This window comes from Varroa destructor, unplaced genomic scaffold (genome assembly GCF_002443255.2).
Source record: "Varroa destructor unplaced genomic scaffold, Vdes_3.0 BEIS01000003.1, whole genome shotgun sequence".
In the NCBI taxonomy this organism is placed as follows: Eukaryota; Metazoa; Arthropoda; class Arachnida; order Mesostigmata; family Varroidae; genus Varroa; species Varroa destructor.
In genome coordinates, this window is record NW_019211456.1 from 58,009,804 (window position 1) to 58,029,275 (window position 19,472).

The window sequence follows — 19,472 nt, forward strand, 5'->3', positions numbered from 1 at the left end:
TATATATTCATTCTAAACATGTACTGTAACGTACGGATGGCGTACGTGCTCCAAAGGACTGAACTAACTTCTTGACTCGAAGATTGTGTCTTAGATTAGATAATACTACACTTAAGTTGAAATTACTGAAATGTTTTAATACAAACCCTGTGGCTGATTGTTATAGGCAGTGTGATCTCTAAGCATTACACTTCCAGCTACCAGCGTGCCGCATTCCCGACCTGAAAATCCACCGCGGCACACACAACCTTTCACTGGGTCGCAGAACATTCCCGGCTTTGAGTCGCACTTACAAGCCTAAAATAGAAATCAAGACGTCACTAACGCAATGCTACCATTTATGTGCGTCCGGTGTGCAATAAAAGTTAAGAACCTTCGTAGGACCCTAGTGATTCCTTCGATTGATGATGGTTATGTAATTACCAACCTTTAGAGTAGCATGGCGGAATAAGTATAGTTAACGCGTCGTTCAAAAAATAGGTCTGGTGTATAAGAACAAAACGCAGCCGAAAGAGCCCCAGAATATTTGCCCTATGTGCTGTATCGGTGATACCGCTGGAAGACATACTTAAGAGTAACTTTTTAAGGTTAAAACCGGAACCTGGGACCTAGAGAATGTTTCTCACACTAGCCGACTATCTGAGTTTGATGACGGCCATTTGAAGATACTTTTGAAGGAAGACGGCTGACAAACAGCTTACGAATCGGTAAAAAAGGTTGAGCGATAGCCGCAAGACCGTTAGTAACCATCTCAAGGTAGCCATCTCAAAAACCTAGTAAACTCAACAAGGATATGCCGCTTAACGTTGTAGCTCGACATCTCACTTGGTATCGAGCATTACGCAGCCTCAGTAACCAATTTTTGCACAGAAATGTCGCCGATAACCAAAGACCTCAAAGAAAACTAAACCTCAAAGAAAATTACACTTCGTGTTTGGTAAGACTATAAGAGCCTGATTCACTGGAAATTTCTTCATATGAACCCCAGGAGTTAATCGGCACGTTTATTCAGTCCAGTTGTATCAAGTTGATCAGGTTATCCAAACGGAAAAAACCGGCCAGGCGAGGTCAGGTCATCCTGCCTTATCACAACGTGAGACCACACATAGCAAACATCGTTAAGGGTGCCCTCCTTGATTTTGAATGGGAAGTCTCGTTGTACTTTTTATATTCTCCGGACCTTGCGCCGATCGATTTTTACTGTTTTCGTTCACTGGGCCATCAGCTTCGTGGCGCTACCTTCGCCACAGATCAACAATCCAATACGTGTCTCAGAACTTATTCGAGACGACACCCAGTATCCTTTTGGCGAGGAGGCATATATCCATTTTGGTGGAAGGACGAGAAAAGTCGTGAACAGTAACCGGGCATACATAACACGATAACTTATTATTACAAAAATAAACAATGTAGTGTTTTTTTATTAAGTAAAAATAATCCAATATAATTGTAAATAAAATTAAAAAACTTATTATATAAATAAGGAAAACAGCCTAAGTTCAGTTACAGGTAATAATGTGATATCCCATTTTTATTTATAGAGTGTCATTTAAGTCAAACAGTAAAAAACAAACAGCGACAGAACGCATCGATGAAATCTAAACTAGTCCTAGAGTTTCTGGGAGTAATTAATAGGCCAATCAGGCTGCTCGTTGCATCTGTGATTTGCTTTTTGGTACGCTTTAGTGTCTTTCTGTCTTGTGTTCAAACTGCGTAACACTCCGTCGAAGATATTAATTTCATAAACTTTCGTATGATCAATAAGGATTAGGTGTTTTCATTCCATCTATTGAATAATGTCCCCACCAACGGGTTATATTATAGCTGTAACTCTCTGTTATAGCGGTTGGCTAGTTAGTTAGTTAGCTGGCGCTGGTAGCCTTCGTGCTGGGAGCGAACTGCTTGATGAAACCTAACGCTTAACGCTGACACCAGACGTAAAACTTGAAACATAGAGGATTAGCACAGGAAGTGTTGGCTGGCTAAACTGCTGGAACGAGTTAGGCTGGGAAAATAATCCCTTCGAGTAAGTAGGAAACGATAGAAGAGCTATGGGTATTTTAGACAACACAAGCTGGATGAAAGAAGAGACCTGTGGTACGAGGATATGTGTTAGCTGTACGTGAGCGTCTGCATGAATCCCTTTTACGGCACTTCGTGAAGCAACAATAGCAATAACGAGACAACTCCTACTTAACAAATAAAGCTTAACAACTCTAGCACACTAACGAGACTACAGAAAGTTCGCCTCCGAATTTACCAAGTTAACTGACGACTTCCTTACTATATCCGTCGATACGCAAATTTTCATGCTTTATTGAAAAAAAGGCGGAAGAGAACACTTGTTTGACATGCGGACATCTTAACTACTTCTTCTTTACTACTTTGCATCTTCTTATAATGACGAACCACTCCTCTACCATTTATAAGATTACTCGCTCGTTATTAAATACAATATAAGTAATTGCTATGGTCATTAGTGCTATAGCTTACACCGTTCAGTTATGGTCATGAGTACACATTTACCAACACAACACGTGCGAAAGTTTAAATGAAAAAAAATTGCAGCATCAGTAAGCGAAAAAAGTTTAAATAGTTTATCATTTAAATCAGTTCAAGTCATTCAAAATACATCTACGTATGAAGTACTTAGAATTTAACTTAGACTAACTTTTACATTACATCACGTTTGGCTTTTGCAGCACTAGAACTAAGAAGCACTGCCCTTTAGCCTAGCTAATTTTCATCCCTAAGTAGAATGGTAGTATAAAAATAAAAATTGCAAACTATATATATATATTTGAATTTGACCTTTCGCTGTTTTTGCCTCTTTTACTTCAAGTTTCAGTGTAGTAGCCAAAATTAACAACACGTAAGCAGACAGATACATTGTTTGATATGCAAATGGCATGTATGTGTTACACGCATGGGCTACATGTCGCCAGCCGCTAACCTGAATAGATACTTTTATTTATTCATTAAGTCTGACTTTGTTGTAACGAGGTGTTCAGAAAATATTGGTGATGGACACATACCTGAAAACAATGTTCTCCAAAGTAGCCTTCAGGACAAACCTGTTGACAACGGCTACCTGTCCATCCATGGGGACACATGCAGGCTCCATCTGTTGCACGACACTGGCCACCGTTTACACATGAACATCTATAAACGTTTCAAATGCAATTACATTAAGAAAATGACCTGATACCTTATTGATCGAACGACGTTTTGAACTTTATTTCTTAGAAGCATATATATAAAATGAGTCCATTTGTAGAAGACGTTCTGATGTAAGGACTGTTGTATATGAATTACTTTTTAGTACAGTTGAAACCGTATGTTCCGTGGGGGCAGGCTTCAGCACAACGGGGGCCCTTCCAACCGGGGAGACAAAAGCATGAGCCTGTTTGAGGGTCGCATTCACCTCCGTGAAAACACTGACAACGCTCGCTGCAGTTAGCACCCCAGAAGTCCGGGGAACACGCTGCAATTATGAGGTCACGTTAAAAAATTAGGTAATTTTTCATATTTGAGAAGTATCGTATCTAATTTGTACATAGCTTAGGAAGGATTTACAAGCCCTTATAAATCTAGAGTTAATACCAGAGCATTACCATGGGTGTACTTCCGACAATTTCGAAATATTTCCTGTTTGCTAGTGCTGAAACACCCAAATTGGGCTTGCAGTGTTCATGACACTTCCGTATGTCAAAGGATGCTCTTTGGCAAATTGTCAAGACGTTATTTGCAAAAAGCTCGTAATAGCAAAAGTTAAGGCAATAATAGAATGTCATTAATTAGCAAATGTCCTGTATATATCTAAGTTGTTTAAATTCCCTTCTACCAACAACGTAGTACCCTTATTGTATGTTACATAAATCAATGAATAAAAATTTGAAAGTCGTCAGAGCACAAACGCAAATATACTTCCAACGCCTTCCCGGTTATACGCTTTGGGCGGGTACTGATAAAAATGGTTTATTTTATCTAGTCGTATGAAAAACTAATTCACAGACGACTGTGGCCCGAGGCACATATGTCAGATATACAAAGAGCCCTGATTTAGAGAAACGTGGAAGCGCAAAGTTTCGGGCGGATAGGTGACCTCGCACCGAAGAGATTCGGATGAATTATGCAGATGACGGGATGCATGTAGGTTGGCTCTTACTGGAAAGACAGTCTGCACCTTCAATGTCGATTGAACTACACTAAAAGAGAAAACAATATTCGATATTTGATTCCAGTCCAACAAATGAGCTCGGATCAACACAGACGAAAAAAATCCGGATTTTAGAGCAAAGGGTAAAATCAATACGTTCCGGGCAAACATTCTGTATTTGAAAGATTTATTCAGTAAAACTATACAATGAGCTAATTTTATTAATGAATTTCTTTACGTTGTGAGAGAGCAAAACTCGATATGTAAACAATTAACCTCAGTGCAACACTTGACCATCGCTAAAAAGAAAACCAGCTCAACAAAGAATACGTGCGCGCAGTTGCCATTCAGAAGAAAAGCTGAATAAGGAATATGTGATTGTGGCCATAAAGGGATATTATGTAATACACGTTTTTGCATTTCAAATGTTAGCAAAATCGCTGAAAGTGGAAAAGGCCTTTAACAACCGTGAGTCAGCCAGATTCCTTGCCCGCCAACTAATCAGAACAAACAAATCAAACCACCTCCGTATAGGTCGACAATGATTACTGCAATTCATACTTACTCTTTGAACACGTTAATCCAGTCCATCCGGATCGACATGAGCATGAGCCCGTTACCGAATCGCATAGGCTAAGAGCATTCTCACAGCGAGGACACTGTTGCTTGCACCCCAGGCCAAAGTATCCTTGAGAGCACCCTAAAGTAAGAGAACTATTGACTAGATATGATTAAGTAATAGTATGTGTTTCACACGGAGCTGCATTTACCCGTTGGAGAACCCATTGCCAATATAAAAACGGTTCTTCTAACTACCTCTTCATGGTCATTTTGATTAAGGGTCGATATTTAGTTTTCACACAAGAACGTTCATTAGAAGGCGGCAAATAATACGCATGGGCTTAAAAGGCGCGCACAAGTGACTCATGTCTGTGCTACACATACCATATCAAAAAAAAAAAACACAAGTTTACGAAGAAACCAGTTGGTAACGTAATATTTTTTAGTATATAATATTATGTTTCGCTATGCGACTTTAAGGTTCTCCTTGTTTACACAGATAGTTGGTTTGATAGTAGAGCTTTTTTAATCAATTACGTATTCGTCGTCTTAGCTCGTAAATACAGTGCAGCATAGACATTTTAATCTGTCTAAGTTTTAAAGCATTACCTATATATTTAGTGTCAAGGTATAATTATACCTTAAACCAGATATTAGGTCTATGTGAAAAGAAGAATAAAATTTGATATTTCGACAGTAAGATGAGCATGAATTTAGGTCTCATAAAGTATGCTGTCATCTTACGGATATAGTTAGAAGAACTGAGCCCCTTCGTTCAGCACAGAAAACTTCGTCAAAGTTTGGGACGAAAATGAGCGTCAGATATGACCATCGTCGACTATCATATGGCCGCATTTAAGTGCTTAATCCAAAATGTATCATCATGAAGCGTAATAGCCGGGGGGTGGTGCCCAGGATGACTTTTTCAAATGCGAAAAAATCTGCATTTAAAGCAGTATGGCAAATTGTTCAATCCCTTTTTATTAAAAAAAAAAATTATTGAAGCCAATTGTGAATTAGGCACTATGAATGAATTCCCGCAATCGACAGCGATAGCCTATCTTCAATATTCACCACGCAGGGAGCATAAAAATAAATTTAAACTATTGCAAAGTAAACGACTCAAGGGATATTAGATAGATCATACAGAGAGCGCCACAAGATTGACGACATACAAAAAAAAACAGCTAAACAAAGCCAACAATTGCCACGTGTTACTCACTTTTCTTGCATTTAGGGCCGTAAAATCCAGGAGGACAGCTGCAGTCGGCGCTGAACTGATTACAGGTACCGTTATTAGTGCACGGGCATACATTCGAGCAGTCTGCCCCCCAAAAAAGGCCGGGTGGTATACATTCCGATTCACACCGCCAACCGCTATAGCCTGGCAAGCAACGGCATTCACCTGCAGTGGGGTAAAAATACATTGCGTAGCTATCAGCAAATACTCAATTAGGTTCGATCACAATTACGTAACAGTATCATTGGGGGATTTCTGGCCAGACAGAAGCTTAACAACAGATAGCACTAGAAATGGCGAAATTTTTTCTTAATGTAAAGGCTTCAGCGTTTATTGCGTGAACTTGGAACCTGGCCACGTTATCTTAGTAGGACAGAAATTGTCTGTTTGCTGAACATTAGCTTTTAGCTGTGTGCATGCCACTCCAGGATTACATAAAACACCGATAAGATATAAAAAAGTACGAAAAAAAGAAAGCAATGTATAGCTATATAATAGTCTCAAACATATTCAGAAACTGCAAAAAATTTACCTCTAGAATAAAAGCAGACAATTTGAAACCAGACTTTTCTACGCATTGAATACCAGCATGCTCCAGTTACTCACCAGTTACTGAGTCGCATCCAATAGAATTGTTCTCTTCACAGTCACACTTGTGGCTGCAGCCCGGGCCAAAATAGCCAGACTGGAAAAAAATACTGCATCGCGTTAGAATATCATCCTCTCACAATAATAGTCTTTATGTCACCTATTTTGTATTATACAGTTCTATTCCTGCTCCCTATAATGCTTGCCTTGCCGATCAAGGCCCATTTTTGCTATCTGGGTTGCCGGTGCGGCAGTTAGTCAGATAGAAAAATATTTGGAATATATATTTTACTGCGCTATAAATGTGTTGTTCATTACGAACCTGGATGAAGGATATCAATAAATATGCGTACTCTATAAAATTTGTCTAAATGTCTCTATAGTTTCCAACAGATAGCTCATCTATGGTTGAGTAGACCAGGGGAGATGCGGGAAATTACAGATGCAATCTTTTTCCATCTAGACAATACAGTCACGTATATACGTCAAAATCTTCTCAATGATATAGTGGCAACGGCTCAATTTGTTAGACTTAAGAATATATAAGTCTTGAGCTGGACTCGTTCCGCTGGTGAAGGCTAGCCATCTCAGAACATCGAAATGGTAAAACTGCAAAGTGCTGCTTGCTCATTCGCATTGACCTACGTCAACCCGTTATTTTGTGTTAAATAAACTAAACTTAAAGCAACATTTACTTTTCTACATTCTTGCGACTTAAATGGGTTCGTTTCTAATTTCCTGTTGTTCTATGTACTAAACTTCCCAAAAAGTCACCTGGAGCCTATTTTTAATGGTAGATTATCTCATAGGTGTATAAGAGGATGCGTGTTGGGTCTGTCTGATAATTTCGCGTTAAGGGACCTTTTCCTATTGCCACGCACGACCGCTCTGTATCTGAGCATAAGAATTTCTTCACGACATGATATCAAGAAATGCTAACAGGTTTTCTATGCCTTAGCCTGAACGTAATTTAACTTGAGTCAGAACAGTATTTAATCAATACTCTTCTATGGCAACAAAACAATTGATGCTTCGTTAATCCAAAGTCGCAAAACGTACATCGCCTACCTTGCGAAGTACTTCCTAACAAAATTGCAAAGAAGAAATCTGAATGCCGAAATAATAAGAGTAATCTTCCTGAAATATATATTCCTATTGCGTTTAATTAGTGATCAATGAGATAATTCGAGAGGTTGTCCAATTGTAAAAAGAGTTGGAAAAAGTTCCCCACAAGGGATCGAAAAGTATTCCAGTCTAGAAACGTCAATGCAAAGATACCTGTTTTAGCTGAGTCTTTAGGAATAGTAGACATAAATTACAATTATGATTATTTTGAATTGGTCCCCAGGGATGAAAAGGTGTAATATAGTTTAATTTTATTTTACTAAGGAAAGGTTTCTAAGGCATGAAAGATACAGCCTACTTGTCGCATGTGAATAATATATACGCTCTTTAAAGTACAGTGAGTTTTACGTCAGTATGAACAGCTTTCTGTAGCAGGCTAGGTTAGGTTAGGTTAGGCAACAATGCCCCGACAGCAGAACAGTATTTGAGTGCGGACTTATTACAGTATCCAAACTAACTGCACACCTATTGGACGATTTTCTATATATATAGTATAACAATTCATACAACTATAGTAGATACTTTCCTCTTTTTTAAATGTTTCTCATCACTGAGAGAAACTGATCTTATTTCACTGGTACAATAATATATTCTACTATTTCTCATTTAGTACTTTGCTTTTATGACATGTATAAATAGATGAAGGTCGCTGACCAACTGCTCGTGTTTTTGTCAATTAAGCACTCGGTAATACTTGCTTGTATTGGATAATAGTAACGTTAATTATAATAGTAATGTTAGTGTCTCTCTCGGCGCCATTTTGCCATTGCACTAGAACTGATTTCGGATTATATGCTCTTTCTTAAACCACGCCTGTCACAGGCGAAAGCTTTTGTTCAAGTGAACCTTCTAAAATGATCATCAAGCAACAACAGTTCGCTGCGAAGAGGAACCAGGTGAGTGGAGGTATCCAAATCGAGGGCTGTCAATTCCAACCGTATCGGGTCAGTGCACACGCTTGGGCGTCCCGGTCGGCAGTTCTCTGTGTGCACAGCGAAGAGCGCATAGAAAATGGGTACCAGGTAGCGCTCATGCAACTAAAGATATTACAAACATAAACGTATTTTAATGAAACAATTACTATAGAATAAGCAAAATATCTTTCCTATTTTTACTGTTGTTGTTGGAAGTAAGAATAGATGGCGAATGCATACCTCACACCGTTTCTCGCACAGTTCTCCATAGAAACCTGGAGTACAGCGACACTGACCAGTTCTTGCTTCACATTCTCCGCCATTTGCACATTGACACCGCGTTTGACAACCTGAACCGTAGAGGCCAGGAGGGCAAACCCGGTTGCACCTCGACGTGAAGTACCCTACAACATAATTAGGAAGACAAAGGCAAAAAAAACAATAGCAATATTGCGAAGATTACTGGCGGACTCAGAAAGTTCCTATAAGCATCCTATTGCTCTTACAGGAATTACAGCTGAAGATTTTGAACTGACAGCATTGTGAAAACACACATAAATAATAGCATTACTGGCAAAGTTTTCATCGTGGCAAAAGCCTTGCACCGGTAAGGCAAACTGGTTTAGACTTTTGAGTGCACCGCTTGTCAAGACGCTTGCGCTGTTCATGTTAAAAAAAAAAATTAAAACGTACCGAGAGCCGGATGCGCTCTCCTCGGGAGACAGAACTAGCCGCCGGCTAAACAGGCAGGCAATCGCAACTCCGAGTAGCATTGAGGAAGAAGGGTAATGTCCATGTGCGTGTTTAGCGTAAAATATTGCCCATAAAATAAAATTCCTGTTGTGTTTCGCCTTCTTTTCAGCAACGGCTTAACTCAGCTTTCCCCAGCAGCTTAACTCAGAAATTCAGGGTTTAGCGGTGTGAATACGTAATCCTTATGGGAAGTCGCGCCGTCGCCAACTGGTGTATACTTATTTTGCCTTGAGTAACGTGAATGCCTTCCATACGTGGTGTTGTTTCCGTCTACTAATGTCGCTTTGCTCCCTCCCATCTGTCCGGTTGGACAATTGCATCTCGCGACCAGGGCAGGCTAGGGACATCACGAGACCGTTCCGGTAAAACGACGAGGGCTGTCATACATCTTTCCCTAACATTTGATCTCCCACATCCTCTTTGTACAAGGAAAAAGCACCAATTGTCTATCTCAGTTAAAGTATTGCACTACCATTGGTAGCATAAATTTCCACTTCAAGCTTCATGCTCTCCTAAACGTTGGCTATGAACATGCTCCAACGTTAAAAGCCCAAGAGCTGACAGGAAACGAGTTCCGCGCACGTGTTAGTGCGTGCGCGCACGCTGACACGCGTTCCACACTTTCATACAAACGACAGCTCCTCTATAATCATGCCACAGTAACAAGAAAGATATGTCATTGTCCGGCACGGCAAGCAAGCGCAATTTTCACTAGTAATCAAGAAATTTGGTAAATACAGAACTGCTAACTGAAACAGTTTATCATATGTAAATCCTTAACGAAGGCCGTCATACATAATGGGATTTATGACCAAGGAACAACCATTTCTATGCCGTAGACTGTTAGTAAGCCTCTTGAAGCAGTCCGGGCGGTGCTTGCGCTCCAAAAATAGAAGGAATAGAGTCTTCGTAGAATAAGTAAATGGATTCTTTTTTATTCAACATGTTATCACATGCGTGATGTTCTTCTCGACAGCTGGTCATAAAAAACTATTAGCTCGGGACTTTCATATGCTTGAAGCACATGCATTTACTGGAAATACAATCGTTGAGCAACAAAAAAAAAGAGACGAACACCAGTGATACTAATATATTTTCTGCCTAGCCTTATCGATAGGTATTTGTAGCAACGTAAATGTGAACATTGGGTAAATGAAATGAAGGGTCCTCAAAATCGTACTTTGGCTTTCAGTTAACCACACGACTGTACCTGAAGGGCAGGTGCATTGCCCAGTGATGTGAGAACATGTAGCATTGTTGTCGCAAATGCAGCTCTCCTCGCACGATCGGCCATAGCTCCCTGGCGGGCATTTTAGGGAGCAGCTAAAATGAGCCACATGAGAATGATATTAAATATTATTTCCATATTCTTATTAGAAAACCACGATAAATATTTTACTCTGTTGTACATTCCTCGATAAAAAGATAGCAAAATAAATTTACAATGCGATGACAACTTCAACAATTTACAACGATCACATTACAATAGTATATTGATTAAGTATAGCAAATCGCTTATGCCGATCTATTACTTACTCAGCTCCGTAGAATCCAGGCTCACAGATACATGTTCCATTGACAGGATCACACTCCGCACCGTTCGCACAGTCGCACTGTTGGCTACAACCCTCACCGAAAGTAAGTGTCGGGCAGGACCGCTCGCAGAGTTCTCCGTAGGACCCAGCACGGCACTCGCATGATCCTCTCCACGGATGGCAGCTGAATAAATTAATGAGACAAACAACTATAGAAGAAACTCTTATTTATTGCATAATAAGAGATAATATTTATCCAGCTGTCATTGTTGATATGAAGACGTTTGCTTGACATGAGCCTTTGTGTGGCTATAATTTGAAATCCTGTTAACTTTGGATAGGGCAACATATTCTATAGGGCATCACAGCTAATTAATGCTTGTCTAACTGTAAGATCAGAGGGACAGTAATAACTAGAGTGAAATATTGTTGTAATTACTGTTATTATGGCGGTAAAGATCCACTATACTACACTCCTATATAAACTTTCTGAACTACAATGGCGGTCATTAAGCTGGAAATATATATAGGTTGACCAAAAGGATATGTCAGCTTGATTCGATGCTCAGTTGGGGTTGAGGTAAGCTGCTAACATCGTTGCGCATTTGTAAAGGGGGTGCTGAGGTCAGTCTTAATTTCCGCAGTTTTAAATATTTGTTTGCTGCTGGCTAGGTGTTATACATTGTTGGAAAGTTTTATTCGAATAGCAATCTTCGCAACTTCGGCTTCTGAAAAATCAGCCAAAAAATTGTTCTAGACAGATGATGGAAAGTAATAGAAAAAATGTTCCATTTCACTTTGTCATCGTGACGATTTTATCGTTTTATAATACACAGTTTTCTATTTCACACTGGAAGAGAGATGCACTTACAAGCACTGAAACATAAGTAATTTCGGTTTCCCGCTTAACGAAAAACGCAGCGTTCTACTCGAATTATAGCAACTTATTAATTTATTAAGTATTTTCCATCACTCTTTACGACCCCTGCCAATCGATTTCACTTTACCATTCTCTCAACAAATTTATTTGTTCTTTCTCTTCAGAAATACTGAGTCTAAAAACTAAATAAAGTAGGTGCTAAACGTGTATTTTTTGCCACCTAGAGCCACCGTCCTTAAAAGCCAAACTTGGCATAAGATACCGTTCACTGCACAATTAAATTACAATGGATTGACAGAGGAAAGAGAGCACTTTTGAGCGGTGCATAGAAGTAAACAAACGGCAAAAAGATAGCCGAAATGTTTCAGGCTAATAGTGTCAATCGGGCGAGAACAATATTAAGGCTAACGATAGGCAGAGTGAGCACCATACGTGCGTTTTATTGCGTACCAATGAGTACATTTTGTCCTTAATGCATGTGGTACATGCTGCCTATGAATAATAGACATTTTACCAGGATGAATTGTACTAAAAAATAGAGAATCTGAAATAATAAAATCAGAACGAAGAAAAAAAAAATAGAAGATCCTCATTTTATGCTCCTAGATACAACATTAAAGCTATTTTATTAGAATAAAAAATATCAAATCTAGACAGAAATTTTCCGATTTGACAAATAACAGCTATTAAAATGTTAAATACTATTTCCAGAAGTTTAGGTAAGGAAGCATATCGGTCTATGAGCTTTCACCTTCGTCTGTTCCTTGACCTGACCTCATTGCTGATCCAGTGCCACTTCAACAGGAAATGAAGGCGTTTGAGATTTGATTCTAATACGATGTATTAAATATAGCTATAGGAATATATTTTGCTTCATTTATTACTTCTTGAAAATTATCGACAGTATGTATCTGCAGCTAATTAATAGGAACAGCTGCTAAATTGAACAGAGGCAATATATAAAAACGACTTGGGCATTGTTTGATATTTCAACAGCGTTTATCGTATTGCCGCAGACATTGAGTTGATCAAGCAAACCTTAACGGGAGGATAGCTAATTTAGTTGGAAAGGGTTTCGAACTATGCTACTTAATATGATGCATATACCGTGTCCCTTCGGAGACTGTAGTTCAAGCCAGGCTAATATTACTTAGGTATAAGAGTGCGGACCTCGAATCTCTAGGTGAATTATAGGATTACTGGGCGATATTCTTGAAAAATACATAGTTCCATGTGTATTCGATGATCATGTATTAGCCGTGAGTCTCTCGGTAATATTATGTTAAGTTGATTTCGTTTATTTTAAGCTCGAAGCATAGTATAGAAGAACACTTAGGAGTAGTACGCTACTTTGTTTTGCTACTTCGTTTGTGGCAGTTATACATACGGGCAATACGCATGATATAATAATAGAGAATTTTCTGTTTCAAAAAAAATGCTCCTCGTATTGCCCCATCACTGATGGCTAGATCGAAAGTTCAACGTTTGTAGTGGCTTTTGCGAAGGTAGCACCGAACTACAAGGCATCTTTAAACTTAAGAAGATCTAGAAGTTTCCTTGTAGAAAGCTTTATTCTGGTGCAATATTTGATTATTATTGCACTGTTTACACGCTCCTCTCAATAATAAAACTATGTTACATTTTTCAAGATATAGCTCTGCTAAACTGCTATGTTTATTTATAAGCAAGTACCTTAGCGTCAGAGAATTTGTATAAGTACAGCACGTTTACACAACATTACCGGGCGGCTACAATGTGTTTTTGGTCGAGTGTGTGTTTGTTAAAAATGTTTTATCTAGCTCACTTTTCTCCAGTTTGTTTTACCATAAGTATCACAAAGTACGTTAAAAATGCTTTCATACCCTAATTCGATTCTCCAATTGATTCATATAAATGCTAGAATCTGGTAGACACAATTTATTGATCGATATCATTAAATAATAGTTGCAAACAACTGAAGGTCAAGAATTGACAAACTTCCTATCGTTTCACTGTGTGTAATTAGAAATTATTTTCCTGCCGCCAGATGACGCTATCTTGGCGAGGTATTTTTATGCCAAGTATCACAATGTTTACTCGCTTTATTTGCACAGATAAGACAATACGACTACCAAATTACGAAACAAAAACCAAAAGTGAAGCCAACATCCGTGTATACCGTACATTGGCAGTCGCTTGTATCTAGTAAGCCATTTTGCTAATGTTATAATTCTTATAATTATTCCCTCTTTATCGTTTTTGGGACGAATGACCCATATCGGTTTGTGTGTAGTAATAGCAAATTTCAGTTTTGCCAGTACAATTGGAAGGTAAATCAGCTTCATGGTTTACGCAATTGAATTTTACGCAGATTTGTTTTGTACGATGTGTCTACTTGGCCCCTTAATACGTTGGAAGCTTTCGCAAAGCTGCCCCTATCTCTGTTACCGTACGGCGCCATTTCCTCACCGTCCCTACGGCCATCCATCCATCCGTCCGCCCGTCCGTTCCCCGGGGATTTCTTCATTGAGCAAAAGACCAGTTACTATTCAATCCCGATCCGGTTCCAACCACTCGGCGCAGGGAGCAGCCGCCATCAAAGTTCGTTTCCCGTAGACAAATCATTGCACAGCGAGGAGCGTAAGCATGGCTGGATGACAACTTAGTTTCCCTAGCAATGTTACACTTCCGATTGCGCCTTGTTGCACGGCGGCTATAGGCAGAGAGTGTTTGTGTGTGCCTGCCTTCTATTGTCTTCAGGTTACTACAGGTCTATTTATAATTGTTGCCCAATCCAACCCTGCACATGCGTACATCCCCGCCAGTCTATTAAAACATATGTACCATCAAGCCTACTTTTACTGTTTCTATATGTTAAAACTGGGCAAATAAACAAAAAGTTTCACAGAAATAACGAAATGAAGAGTTGTAATGACACTGCATCTATTTCCTATTTGTAGTGCGCTGATTTTTTTCTGGTACTGGAGGTCCCGGATTAACGTGTATTCGCTGGAATCCCTGCTGTAACACATCTTAGCTGCTATTCTGTGATACGAAAAACATGTTGTGAGTGCTTTGACCCTAAAAAATCTAGGCGCACGGTACACTGTGGTACTAAGCACTGCTGGCACCTGTTGCCTTCATCCAACTTTTACGACGAGTTGTTGCCATTTGTGTCACACTACACATACATGGACAGTTAATTTTAAATAATACTTGCTCTTATAATCGTCAAACGTTTGCTTCGAGAAATAGAACGAGTAGAACAAGCAGCATATCGTACAGCTCTGATGCGTAAACACTAAAACATTACAGAATATACGGACGCCCATTGTATAATAAAAATCATATTTACCAGCCGCATTCGATTAATTTAAATTATACGAGTAGGTGGAATCGTATTCTAATAATTTTGTCCGAATTTGTTTCCATCTACTATCGATCGATATTTCTCAACAAGTGCTGAAGGTGCCACCTAGCGGCAAGTTAGACAACATTAAAAAATATTTTCTTTGCCTAGACCTCTTTACATTGTATATTTATCTAAGTTGTTTGCGATTGGGTGGCTACATAATTAATTGTCATTTAAGAAAGGAAAGCTAAAAAAAAAAGTCAAGACGGTCTTACAGTTTGGTGTTCTTGGCATGGCACTGACAGACCAAATCGCAGTTTTTTCCGTAGAGACCGTCAGCGCACTTTCGCGTTTCGCAGCGTGGACCTACAAAACCCGGGGCACATACGCAGTGTCCGTTTGTCACGTCACACGATGCCCCTACAGAAACAGCGATAGAAGATTAACTGAAGACTTTTCATTGCTATCGTTCAGCATAATAATTATTACAGATGCATCCTCAATACCGTGTTATACTATTCCGAACGTTTCTGCCTTACTTGAGTACCTGCCAGTCAAGAGTTGCCCAAAATAAAATTCACCTCATTGATAAATACAATAAGATTTAAAATGTCTAATATATATTAATGCGTCTCGTTTACCCATTCGCGCAGAACAGATAGTAGCCAAATGCTTGAACGAAGATACATGTAATTGCCTACATAGGCCATGTATTTGACCCAGTTGAATAGCGATGCCTTACCATTAATGCGATAGCGACATGGACAAAGCCTCAAATATTCTTATAAAATATATAGCAATTTACTGTTACTGTCCTCATGGTTATTCGCAATTGCCACCCTCTTTGTTATAAACAAAAAACAAGTTAAACGTTCTTATCGAAGGAACGTGTGCTACGGAATAACATATCGTAGCATGTACTACGGTAATTCCTCCATGGCATATTTATTAGGATAGACCATTGAAGCACATTACTGTGAACTGCCCAAAAACAAAATAGAGCCGATTACATGGCCCTAGTTGAAACAAAAAAGCGTTTCCTAGAGAGGATTGTCGTTTCGGACAGCCCGTTTGCGGTTTGAGACATGCAGCTATTTTGGGCAGATCTAATTGCAGTGTTTCTACAGACACACAGGAAAGATGCTCGCAGCAAACCAGTACCTATTATGATGTGTGCTATTAGGAAAACTAGAAGTAGCAAGGGAAAATAACCTATTATTACCGATTATAGTCGTCGTCTGTACTCAACTATACTTCTAGTTACTAGCAGTAAGCGTTTAGATGTAGCGCAAACGTCAAGTAGGTCAGCAATAAACCTATGTTAATTGTTATATCAAACAATGCCTAGATTTTGGTTTAGGGCAACAATTCTGCTTTAGTGCTGACTCACCATTGAGACAGTCACAGCTTTTTAAACAGTTGAGACCGTACGTGCCTGGAGAGCATTCATCTTGACATCGAGAGCCGGTATATCCTGGAAACGGAAACGAACGAAATAGTAAACTATCGTTAATCAATCAATGTCCTATATTGAGCGTCAGTCACCTAAGTGCGCTTGGCCAATACACTAAGCGTTTTTTTGCTAGTCTTTATTAGTATATTTGCTTATAGCATAAAAGCTGTATTCGAAAACACCATAAACTCTAAGTATAACTTAATATATAGCTGCTGAAAAGTACTTTTTAGCAAAATCAGAAAATATACTTACACTATATAGTATGGGTTGATAAACTAGCCATTTTCCATAGTAACGTAAGCTACAACTAAGGCTATGGCGGTTATACAACTACGAACCTGGCGGACAATGACATCGCCCAGTAACATGGTCGCATAAGGCATCGTTGTAGCAAGGACATCGTAGGCTACAATCAGGACCGTAGAATCCTATAAGGTTCAATACGAGCATCCGTATGTTTGTTGAAGTTCAATACGCCACTAATAATAATAATGTAATAAAGAATATCAACTCTGGGCATGCCTTCGGACCAAAGGGCTTTTGAAATGCTAACGATATGATTAAATTGTTTAATTATTGAACGGATTAGATTAGATTAGATTTATTTGTTTTCAGTGAGTGTAAAAAAAGATTTAAATGAAATTGCAACAATTGTAAAACAGGCAAATAGCTTGTTTACGGAGAACTTTCAATACGTAAACTGTGTTAACTCTAAAAATCCGAAAGTTATAATATATTGTTTACAAACACTTCAATCACCACTCGATTTCAATTCGAATATCACCCTTCTTCGTTGAAAGCGTTATGTAGCATTCATTTAGTGGTAACAAATGCCACTCTCTTAGCTAGGAACGTTAGTTGAGTTTGCTAACGTGAAGTTTATGGTTATTAGTAATTATATTTTGCTGCATTTTCTCAGCAAACACTACGGAAAGCATTTATAATTCTGCTTATTACTCAGAAGTGCTGAACTTGCCTAAAGTAATTTGACCATGAGTTAACAGAAAAACAGCAGAGTCAGAATGGCAAACGTAAAATAGAAAGAGCCACAGAGAGGGCACAACTGTTCTGCTCATTCGGACTATGAATTCTTGTTACACGCCTCCTATACCTTGACCTTTTTTCTTTTCTTTTTTTTTTTTCAAAATCACTGCGACAATAAATTCTATTCGAAGCGCTTTAAAACTAAATTTAATTTTAGTTTAATTTACCGTCCAATTCTACTTATTTCGCTTCCACAAAGTCTGCTCGTGCCCATTTTAAAAGCTATTGCACTACTCCCAGAGGGTAAAAACCACACACACACACACACACACACTGTAACACAGACGGGATGAAATATGAAAATCAAGCTATAATAATTTGTTTATAAAATTCAAATCCAGACAGTGGATTTATATATGCCGACTAATTTGGGTCCGTTCTAGCTACGGAGCGATCTGCATACGTATAATTGAGCGGAACCTGCCTCCAGCGGGTTGACGAGGTTTATCGTTCCCACTCAGTAATTCTCTTCAGCTAGGCAGCAGGCCGAATCATCAACACAAAAAACCTACAAGATCTTGCTTTTACTATCATTATTTCGACTCAATACAGTTACTAAAGAGTAATCAACGGGCACTGATCGTAGGTATATGTAGGTTAATGGTCAGGCTGAACGAGTTCTGAGCTTTAACTCTTCTAATTAAGTCCGAATTCGTCCGAACACTACGGTGATAAAACAAAGTTAGCCTCACGTAAGCAAATAAGAAGAGCGCTTTACTGAAGAAAAACCCTTAGAAGCAAGGTATTTATTTATTTATGTGAATTCAACACGTGTAACCGTGGATCAGGCTCTTACTAAGGATATAACATATGTACTCTAGTTATCGTGCATCTGGAAATTGTTTCAGCATCCACTGTTACGTATGCCCGACGACCGTTCGTAACTCGGTGTAGTTCATCTCCAATAAATTTCTGCTAGAGAATCTAATGGCATTTACATCAATCAAATAAAGCTGCGTATCGTGCAAATATAACGAGTTCAAATTATTTGTATAACATTGAGATTAATTCAATCTATAGGATCTTACGCCATCTAAATATATCTTGCCTCTGTGAGGAAAATCTCGTCATATACTTAGAATAATGAGATAATTCGCCTTAGTCACTCTACTATGGCACATGTACTCAGCATTCTCCAACAAAGGTGGCCTATGAACACTGCTGCAGACAATGAGTCAGAGCGCAAATATTCCAGCTACTTACAATAGATAGCAAAGATATTGTAAATGCGGGCTGGTGTTTGCAGTGTAATTAGATTATTGAAAAATTTAGTGAATTTAGAATGAGTTTGGTCAAAGCGTGTTGGGCACCTGAAATGTAGGGGTACAGCTCTCCCGACCATCTGTGTCGTTCCAGACGGTATACCTTATACCGTATGTTAGCCTTCGGGCATCGACCCGAAACCGGTCTTGGCACAAAGACAAATGCACGCCGTGTCGGCAGTCACGTAAATCCTGCCGTCACTGCCATGTGACACTGGTGCTACTAAAGCCGTCGCCTTTAGCTCTTGCTGACGTCTACGCCGCTGTCCCCGCGCCCCATCGGCACCGCTGCTACCAACACTTCAATTCAGTCCGGGTCCCAATCCTTTACGCTGCCTCTTGTCTAAACTCATGTCCTGTTATTCCCCGCTTTAGCCCCATCGCTTCTCTCTCTCTGTCTATCCTTTTGTACAGCTTCTTTTCCTCATATGGGACGTATAAGGTGTTCTTTACAACGCCGCGACGCCGACGCTACTGTACATCTTGGACATGAAGCAATCAGCAAATCGTCTGCAACCAATACACCCTCTCCACCTTCATATATTTCTCTTTCTCTATTGTTTTCTCTTTCATCGCTCGTGCTGTCTGTTTCGTTAGCCGAGTCTCTCTATATAAATTTATTAT

At 39.2% G+C, this 19,472-nt stretch overlaps 1 protein-coding gene across 5 annotated transcripts in view; it reads right to left on the bottom strand.

Moving 5' to 3' along the window:
- LOC111248436 (uncharacterized) overlaps positions 1-19,472 on the bottom strand; it is a 62,784-nt gene that overhangs the window by 7,739 nt on the left and 35,573 nt on the right. For 4 of the 5 annotated variants that reach the window (XM_086983152.1, XM_086983151.1, XM_086983150.1 and 1 more), the window contains exons 9-20: positions 16,881-16,970; positions 16,477-16,560; positions 15,362-15,506; positions 10,877-11,059; positions 10,551-10,663; positions 8,828-8,991; positions 6,567-6,645; positions 5,943-6,125; positions 4,725-4,859; positions 3,316-3,484; positions 3,036-3,162; positions 147-297 (exon numbers count right to left, since the gene is read on the bottom strand). In XM_086983152.1, the coding sequence (XP_086839278.1) occupies positions 147-297; positions 3,036-3,162; positions 3,316-3,484; positions 4,725-4,859; positions 5,943-6,125; positions 6,567-6,645; positions 8,828-8,991; positions 10,551-10,663; positions 10,877-11,059; positions 15,362-15,506; positions 16,477-16,560; positions 16,881-16,970 (1,623 nt within the window). The remainder of the gene's footprint in view (positions 1-146; positions 298-3,035; positions 3,163-3,315; positions 3,485-4,724; positions 4,860-5,942; positions 6,126-6,566; positions 6,646-8,827; positions 8,992-10,550; positions 10,664-10,876; positions 11,060-15,361; positions 15,507-16,476; positions 16,561-16,880; positions 16,971-19,472) is intronic. The other variant, XM_086983154.1, reaches the window with a different exon arrangement.